Raw genomic sequence first — 9576 nt, 5'->3', positions numbered from 1 at the left:
ACAACTTCAGAAGTCTCATTTGGAGTACGGAACCTTGAACAAGAACCTCTAGCTTCTGAAAACTGTGTTATAGTATGAAACAATTAGTATTAAATAACTGCCCTTACAGTGCCATTTAAATACACTGTATCAACACTGTTGCTCAAGCAATGTAACTTAAAAAGCTGAACTGCTTAAAGTTATAGCCCAAAATATTTGGTAATATCACTGTTTGCCAAGTTTTTGGAACTTGTTTCTGGCATTCAAAAATTATCATGTGGGAAACGCATAATATGGTAGCTGCAGGGATCTCTGATGATGCTCCAAACTCTTCTCGGTAATATTATTGTTCGCAGATAATAAGTTGTGTTCAATAACAGCTCTGGTCAAGAGATTGGAACCTTAGCAATAACAATGAACAGTCATTTTATTCTAAGACATTTCAATGGACTTTCTTGCACTGTAAGAAAAATTCTTTACTAAAAATTTATATACAGCATCTAGCCATATCTGGTATCCTTAGAACACTGTTACTCCTTGTGGAGTGAACAAGCAATAAGAAACTGACTTAATATAGATAATTGTTCAAAGTAAGAAACTTAGAAGAATATCTTTAGTCTCTACAGCTCAGTTCTAGGTTATCCAAGCGGAGATGGTCTTGTGGTTAAGGTACTGGACTAGGACTCTGGAGATCCACGTTCATTTTCTGACTCAGCTACAGGTATCATGTCTGACTTTTTAGAAAAGAGAGTTAATCTGTGCCTCAGTTCTCCCAATCTGAGAAACTGGGGATACTGTTACTCTCCTTTCTACCACCTTTTGTCTCATTATTTTAGTTCTTTAGGGTAGGGACTGCCTCTTACTATATTTGTGCAGTATCTAGCACATGGAACTCTGATTTTAGAGCCTCTGAGCATTATTGTAATACAAACAGGAGATAGCTATCTGCCAGAGAGGGAGAAACACTGCAGCAGTTACACAGGCCTACTAATTAATGAGGATTTTTTTCAGTTTTGGACGAGACAGCATAGATTACAACCAACAAGAGTTTGGAGTTCAAAAGATGGATACAGTTTGTTTGATAAGAGGAACTTATTACAACTTTTTTTTTCATTTTGATCTTCTTGTTCATGCATTTCTTCCTTGCTGTATGGCACGTGTTCAGAAAGGTAAGGCATATTCTTCATGGCCTCTGAATTTAACTGCTCTAATCTACAGAACACACTAATTTGACTGGAAGGCTCTATTCTTGTCATTTTGTTTACATAATATCCTTTAGTAAATTCTAGCCTGAACCGTGTTACCAAAAGCTGCGCTGCACTGATCAGAGAATGGATTTGGGAGGTACAAAGCTGATGGTCTTTAGTTTTTAGATCCATGTTGTCTGGCAGCAGCTAGGAAAACAAACACTGAGATCTATCAAACTCACAAAACAAGAGATGTGTAAAAATCTGGGTCAAATAGATCACACTGTATTAAACAGGCATCATATTACAAATATACATAAGAATGGCCATATTGGATCAGACCAATGGTCCATCTAGCCCAGTATCCTGTCTTCTGACAGTGGCTAGTGCTAGATGCTTCAGAGGGAATGAACAGAACAGGGCAGTTAGCGAATGATCCATCCCCTGTTATTCAGTTCCAGCTTCTGGCAGTCAGAGGTTTAGGGACACCCAGAGCCTCGCGTTGTGCCCCTGACCATCTTGGCTAATAGCTATCGATAGACCTATCCTCTCAACTTATGTGGTCCTTTTTTACCCCAGTTGTACTTTTGGCCATCACAGTGTCCCCTGGCCACAAGTTGCAAAGGTTGACTGTGCATTGTGTGAAGAAATACTTCCTCTTGTTTGTTTTAAACCTGCTGCCTATTAATGTCATTTGGTGACCCCTAGTTCTTGTGTTAAGTGAAGGGATTAATAACACTTCCTGATTCACTTTCTCCACACCACTCATGATTTTATAGACTTCTTTCATATCCCCCCTCAGTCATCTCTTTTCTAAGCTGAACAGTCCCAGTCATTTTAACCTCTCTTCATATAGAAGCTGTTCCATACCCTTACTCATTTTTGTTGCCCTTCTCTGTACTTTTCCCAATTCTAATATATCTTTTTTTTGAGATGGGATGACCAGAATTGCACACAGTATTCAACATGTGGGGGGCCCATGGATTTATAGAGTGGCATTATGATATTTTCTGTTTTTTATTCTCTACCCCTTCCGTAATGGGTCCTAACACTGTTATCTTTTTTGACAGCCGCAGCACGTTGAGCTGATGTTTTGAGAGAACTATCCATGATGACTCCAAGATCTCTTTCTTGAGTGGTAACAGCTAATTTTGTCCCCATCATTTTGGAAGTAAAGTTGGGATTACGTTTTCCAAAGTGCATTACTTTGCATTTATCAACATTGAATTTCATCTGCCATTTTGTTGCCCAATCACCCAGTTTTGTGAGATCCTTTGTAATGCTTCGCAGTCAGCTTTGGACTTAACTATCTTGAGAAATTTTGTATTGTCTCCGAACTTTGCCACCTGACTGTTTACCCCTTTTTTCAGATCATTTCTGAATAGGTTGAACAGCACTTGTCCCAGTACAGATCCTTGGGGGGACCTCGCTGTTCACCTCTCTCCATTGTGAAAACTGGCCATTTATTCCTTTTGTTTGCGGTCTTTTAACCTTCCCTCTTATCACATGACTGCTGACTTTGCTTTAGAGCCTTTGGTGAGGGACCTTGTTAGAGGATTTCTGAAAGTCCAAGCACACTATATACACTGGATCATCCTTGTCCATTCGTTTGTTGATCCCCTCAAAGAATTCTAAGAAATTGATAAGGCATAATTTCCCTTTACAAAAGTCATGTTGACTCTTCCCCTCTTAAATTGTGTTAATCTATGGCTGATAAGTTTGTTCTTTGCCTCATGCGTCTGACGAAGTGGGTATTCACCCACAAAAGCTTATGCTCCAATACGTCTTTTAGTCTATAAGGTGCCACAGGACTCTTTGTCGTCCTTTGCCTCAGTTTCAACCAATCTGCCTGGCATGGAAGGTAAGCTTATGATCCTGTAATTGCCAAGATCGGCTATGGAGCCTTTTTAAAACACTCAGTGTTAAGTTAGCTATTCTCCAGTCATCTGGTACAGAGGCTGGTTCAAGTGATAGGTTATATACCACAGTTAGTAGTTCTGCAATTTCATATTTTAGTTCCTTCAGAACTCTTGAGTGAATACCATCTGTTTTGGGTGACATATTGCTGTTTATTTTATCAATTTGTTCCAAAATCTGCTCTAATGACATTTCAATCTGGGATAGTTCCTCAGACTTGTTACGTGTGAGAATCTCCCTCACATCTTCTGCAATGAAGACCAATGCAAAGAATTCATTTCGCTTCTCTGCAATGGCTTGTCTTCCTTGAATGCTCCTTCAATACCTCGATCATCCCATGGCCCCACTGATCATTCAGCAGGCTTGATGCTTTAAAAAAAATGCTGTTAGTTTTTGTGTCTTTCACTAGTTGCACTTCAAATTCTTTTTTGGCATGTCTAATTATACTTTACCCTTGACTTGCCAGAGTTCATGCTCCTTTGTAGTTTCTTCAGTAGGATTTGACTTCCAATTTTTAAAGGGTGCCTTCTTGCCTCTAATCACCTCTTTTACTCTGTTATTTGGCCATGATGGCATTTTTTGGTGGTCATTTTATTTTTAGTTGGATTTTTTTTATTTTATTTAGGGTATACATTTAATTTGACCCTCTGTTATGGTGTTTTAAAAAAGCTTCCATATAGCTTGCAGGCATTTCATTCTTGTGACTGTTCCTTTACATTTCCATTTAATTACCTTCCTCATTTTTTCTGTAATTCTCCTTTTGGAAGCTAAATGCTGCTGTGGTGGGCTTCTTTGGTATTTTTTCCCCTACAAGGATGTTAAATTTAACTATATTTTGGTCACTATTACTGAGCGGTTCAGCTATATTCTTGGATCAGGTCTGAAGGCGGCACATTGAAAATGTATCATTTTAAACAAGATTCCCTGCAAGCCCCCCCAGCACCGCCCCTGCCTGTGTCTCTGATTGTTAAATGATAAATTACTTTTTTTTGTCAATCTCAGTGTTCTGATTGGTCTGTAGTTCAATGCAGCTCTTCAGCTGCTGAACAATCAAGCCCTCTAACATTGTCTCAGTTCCCCTTGTTAGTTTCAAGACATCAAACCTGCATGCACAACACAGTCCCCAGAGTCCAGTTTCCTTAAAGTGGTGATAATACAAATATATATTTTGTTTAGGAACAACAATCTCTGCATTATAAGTTTACAATACTTTTTGAAATAAATACACTAAATTGTGACGGAAAGGTGTGTAATTTTCTAAAACACTAGATTTAAATTATATATCTTATAGCTAGGCCCTTATCAAATTCATGACCCTGAAAAATGCATCACAGACCCTGAAATTTGGCCTCCCCCCATGATATTTGCTCTTTTGTGTGCTTTTACCCTATACTATACCTAGTGCACTGGGAGACCAGTGTTTCTCAAACTGGGGGTCCTGAGTTGCAGGGGAGTAGGGATTGCAAGGTTATTGCAAGGGGTACTGTGATTTTGCCACCCTTAATTCTGCTCTGCCTTCAGAGCTGGGCAGCTGGAGAGTGACGGCTGTTGGCTGGGCACCCAGCTCTGAAGGCAGCGCCCCACCAGCAGTAACACAGAAGCAAGGGTGGCAATACCATACCATGCCATCCGTACTTCTGCACTGCTGCTGGCCACAACTCTGCCTTCAGAGCTGGGATCCAGGCCAGCAGCCACCACTCTCCAGCTGCCCAGCTCTGAAGGCAGTGCCATAGCCAGCAGCAGGGCAGAGGTAAGGGTAGCAGTACCAACCCCTCCTATAACCTTGTGACACCCCTCCCCTCCGCCACAACGCCTTTTTGGATCAGGACCGTACAGTTACAACCATGTGAAATTTCAGATTTAAATATATAAAATCAGTAAATTGGGAATTTTTTAAATTCTATGACCGTGAAATTGACCAAAATCAACCCTGAATTTGGTAGGGCTCTACTTATGGCAGTTACTGTCTGCTTCGTGCATGTACTCTTGATGCTCCACGTGATAACCTCATGACCCCCCCCATGTTGTAACCCCCAGTTTGAGTATACCTGTCCTATAGGTTAGTATATCAATGATCTTAACTTATTATCATATATGTCAATGTTTTCTCATGCCCCTCTTGTGGTTAGGTATCTGCAGATGTAACCCATGCACCTGTTAGATATAAAAATTTGTTGCCATGACACTCTTGTGGTTGGACTCATGTTCCTATTGTCAGAAATTACTTTTAAACACTCTACTTTCAATTCCCCAACACTTGAGGTTTTCCGCTCGGCTCTTTCTTTGTTCAAAATTTCTGTTGTGTGTTCAAAGACCTCAAGCCTTATGCTGACTGATGAAGTTAATGTCTTACAGGTTACAGACAGTACCGGGTTTACAAAGGTGCCAATGGAGCTGTGGCGCTGGGCCCACACTGAGAAGGGGCCCCAGCACCTACCCCGAGGCCCTGCCCCCCACCTCCACCCATGCTCTACCCTGAGGCCAAACCCTCACTCAGCTTCTTCCCTTGGAGGGTCTGCCTGTCACTGACTCCTCTTTGCCCCTCCTACCTTTGCCCCCTGCTTACTCCCTCTCTTCACCTTCCCTCCCCTGTGCAAGTGTTGGGCGGGGTCTCGGGGCGAAGAGGCCAAGCAGGGGCGGGGCATCAGTGTGGAGCGTCGGCAGGGCCTTGGGGGAAGAGGTTGAGTGGGGGTGGAGCGCAGGCCAAGCAGGGGGCAGGGCCACGGTTCAGACACCAGGGCCCACAAAAGATTAATCCGGCCCTGGATATAGGCCAGTAGGTTTCTTGCATTACTGCTCAATATAAGAAAGGCAGAATACAATGAAGGCAAGGCAGTGAATATAATAAAGGCAAGCTAGCCCTATGAGCTACAACTCTCCTATCAGAGATCTGGTTCCATCTTGGAATCTAAACTTCGTTTTATCACACCTACGGAGTCTTCCTTCTGATCCTATGGCAATTTGTTCTACATGGGACCTTTCTACAAAGACTGCATTTTTAATAGCTATTATATCTGCTAGGATAGTGTCTGAGATGCAGGCACTATTGGCGGAACCTCTATTTGCAATTTTTCACATGAAGAAAGTCTTTTTGAAGCCGCATCCCAAATTTATGTTAAAAGTAATTTCATTGGAATCAAACTGTTCATTTGCAGGTGTTTTTTCCAAAGCCGCCTCATGATAACCAAGGTGAGGGGATACTACGCTCCTGGGATGTGTATAGGGCCCTATTTTTCTGTATTCATAATACCAAATCATGGAGAGTTTCTCTTAGACTCTTTTTGTGACCATCACAGAAAGACTAAATGCGTAAACAATTTCTGTACTGAGATTGATCACATTAGATGTCTTGCATAATATCATGATACAAACTGACAACTGTAACTCCTCCAAATAAGAAAAGGACCCAGGCTACTTTGCAAACCTTTCTAAGGAATGTAACGATGGTGGACAGCTGTAAGGTGGCTATGTGGTCATCTGTAGTTATCTTCTCCAGACACTATGCCATTGCATTATCTTCACGAGCCAATGCAGACTTTGGCAAATCTGTTCTTTGCTCCCTGTTCAAATGGCTCTGAAGTTTCTCAGGCACTGCCTGCAAGGAACCCGCTGGTGAGTAAATTACAGTAGAATGTATATTTGCATTATCACTAGAAGAAGAAAAAATGGTTAGTTACCTGCACAGTAACTGTTGTGTTTTGAGATGTTATGTACATAAACATCCCCATGACCCGCCCTCTTTACCTTCCACTTTGGAAGTGTTGTCATCTTTCTGGTGCAAGGAAAATGAGAAGGAGATAGGGTAGCCTTACCCATTATGCCCTCTGCAGTAACTTTCAGCCTGAAGACATGCAGGGTGCATGCACCACCCTGGTGGCACTGCTGTTGTCAGTCTCCAACTTGAGTGCACTGGGTGCACAAACACCTTCAGTGAAATGCATACGTCCACAATACATCAGTTACTGGAGAGGTAAATAACCCAGTGCATGCAAGTAGTATAAGGGCCCTACCCTCACTCAAATGTTAGTACCACCCCTTGACCTCTTAAGCCCTGCCCACCTGTTACAGGAAGTCCCACACTTGGAGGGTATTACTTCTGGGGGCAAGCCAGACACATGACAGGAAGCAAGGTGTGTCGTGTGACCCCTCTAAGAACTCCTCCCACCTCCCTCTACCAATTGGGATGGGTTTTGGCCGCAAAGGACCACCCTGAGAGCAGGTTTTTGGGTAGGATGAACTGCCCAGAGGAGGGTCATGTGACCCCTCTAAGAACTCCTCCCACCACCCTCTGCCAATCAGAGTGAATCACCGTCAGCCCGTAAGTCCCAGAGCCAGACAGAAGAGGCCATCTCTTACCAAGAATGCGTGTTTTAGAAATCATGGAAAGGCTGAGAGGAAACATGGACTCCTTCACCTCCCCTGTGAGAACTTCAGACTTTGTTTTAGCCCTGAGAGCCTTTGACCATCCATGGAGAAAGCGCTACATCAGTGACAGTTCTGAGAAGGAGAGAGTGGCCCAGCTGTCGATGGATATGCCATTGATGGATACACCGGAACCCAAACCCAAATCCCAAGTGCTTGTGAGACACCTGAAGAGTGTGGTGGTCTCTCGTCATCTACCCCCCTGGAGGAGGAAAGCGAATGCAGCCCGGGGGAGTCACCGGCCAACAAGGTGAACAGAAAAGACGTCACTCAGGTAAATGAATGATTTAGAAGTAACGTTAGAGGATTTGTGTGTAATGGGGTTAGGAACTGGGGTTGTGTAAATCTAAAAACAAGCAGTGGGAACTTACACTTGTTTGTTTTCTGAAAATCTCTCGACAGCCCGATGATGCCTTTCTGGAGGACCTGGAGGCCATGGAAAGCATTGCATCAAGCAGCAAAGATGAACCGGGCCCGCCTTGGTTTTGCTCAACGCCGATACAAATTGCTGAAGGAGGACTCCGAGGGTGACGGCTATGAGGAGTTTAGGAGGAAGCTTGGCATGGAACTAACTGAGCCAGTGCCATGTTGTGAGCGTGAAAAGGTCATGTGGACTATTGTGCGTGTTGCTGTTTATGCTGTCCTTAATCCCTGTCTTAGGGAAAAGCTTTTTGAAGATTGTGAGGGCTGTGTCATAGATGCGTCAGGCCAGCAGCACTGTGTGACTTGGACTTCGAAGCATATAAACTGCAAGCTCCGGGGCCTGTGTCCTGAGCTGTATTTGGAAAGCTTATTGAACACTGTTATTACCATAGGTTATGCTGTGCAATGTCTGTGCCTAAGCCAAGAACATTTAAAGCAAGGGGTGGCCTCGATAAATGCTGTGCAATTCAGTGGAGACCCTGACTGTGTTTTAGAGAAAATGACCAAACCAGAAGATGCCGGCTTACAGCGATATATTCACCGTCTGGTCCACACAAAAAGTTATAGAACCCTGCTTAAGAAAAAGACTCTTTGTAAGAAATGTAAAAGGATTAAGTTAGAGAATGGTGAGGGGACAAACATGCGATATAAAACTTGGTAGCTGTAAATAAATAAATTAAAAATCTATTGAAAAGAGCTTTGTGACAATTTGTGTTTCTGTTAGACGGCCTTTAAAAAAGATAAGTGTTAATGGAGCATCTTGGTTTGTTTTTAAGGAGCAGTGTGTCTTTTAAATTTAAAAAATATATCGTTTGTGAGAACCTAGCTCTTGTGTCTTTGTGTAAAAGAGACCCATTGACAGCAAAAAGCTGAAATGTATGTTGTAGAATCATGAAAGAAACATGTTTAAAAAACAAACAAACAAGCCCTAAGACATTCATTGATATCTGCAAGGGGCCCCCACTTAGGAATGAGTACAGTAACATTAAGGGTTGATGTGTATGGTGATTTACTGTTTAATACTGTAGGAAGGCCCTAAAGAAAAATGTATTGTAACTAAAAGGAAAAAAAAGTTAGCCGAAAGCAGCCCAATTGTGCAGATAACTTAATTCCCCCACCCCAGATCACAAAAGAGAATGTTAGGGGAGGGATGCCTAAAGTCCTTAAGTATCTATTAATTCAGAGCAGTGGTGATTGAATCAACCTGCTAACTACAGACTTTTGAAGTCTGTTTGAAACAAAGAGTTAGGATGGTATAAAAACCTCAGTTTTTTTGGAGACTGTCCTCTTCCAGCAGAAACTATCTTGAATTGAATTGCTGCTGGACTGCAAGAGGAGGTATGCACCTGCTTCTAAGTCTGAAAATATATATTATATAATGGCAGTCTTTGGCCATGCAGTCCTTGCTAAATAATGGTACCTATCTTTATTGTAGTGTGATCTGTTTAGCGTGGAACCAGTAGCTTTAAGCTGCATTTCAGGACAAGGTAAAAACCATTTTTAACAATACTTGTGCATAATAGTGTTAAATTAAAAAAAATTCAGATATTACACAGGTTGCATAGGGATTTGGGGGTAATACTAACTAACATTTTTATTTGTTTTTTAACCCAAAGGCCAAAACACACCAAGGGGGCGGGGAACAGAA

General features: G+C 42.1%; 1 protein-coding gene across 1 annotated transcript; it reads left to right on the top strand.

The window, feature by feature from the left end:
* The first annotated feature begins 6707 nt into the window (after nucleotides 1-6707).
* LOC127047191 (uncharacterized) lies at nucleotides 6708-8623 on the top strand. Its single transcript, XM_050945234.1, has 2 exons — nucleotides 6708-7779; nucleotides 7908-8623. Exon 2 carries the CDS (start codon nucleotides 7912-7914, stop codon nucleotides 8587-8589), a length of 678 nt encoding a protein of 225 aa, XP_050801191.1. The 5' UTR covers nucleotides 6708-7779; nucleotides 7908-7911; the 3' UTR covers nucleotides 8590-8623.
* The last annotated feature ends 953 nt before the right edge of the window (nucleotides 8624-9576 follow it).

Source organism: Gopherus flavomarginatus, chromosome 3 (genome assembly GCF_025201925.1).
Source record: "Gopherus flavomarginatus isolate rGopFla2 chromosome 3, rGopFla2.mat.asm, whole genome shotgun sequence".
Taxonomy (NCBI): Eukaryota; Metazoa; Chordata; order Testudines; family Testudinidae; genus Gopherus; species Gopherus flavomarginatus.
Note: the sequence above shows the minus strand (reverse complement) of the source record. Positions and strands in the feature narration are given on the sequence as shown.

Coding starts and splice junctions, on each gene's coding strand:
- LOC127047191 (XM_050945234.1), top strand. CDS start 7,912: ATGATGCCTTTCTGGAGGACCTGGAGGCCATGGAAAGCATTGCATCAA.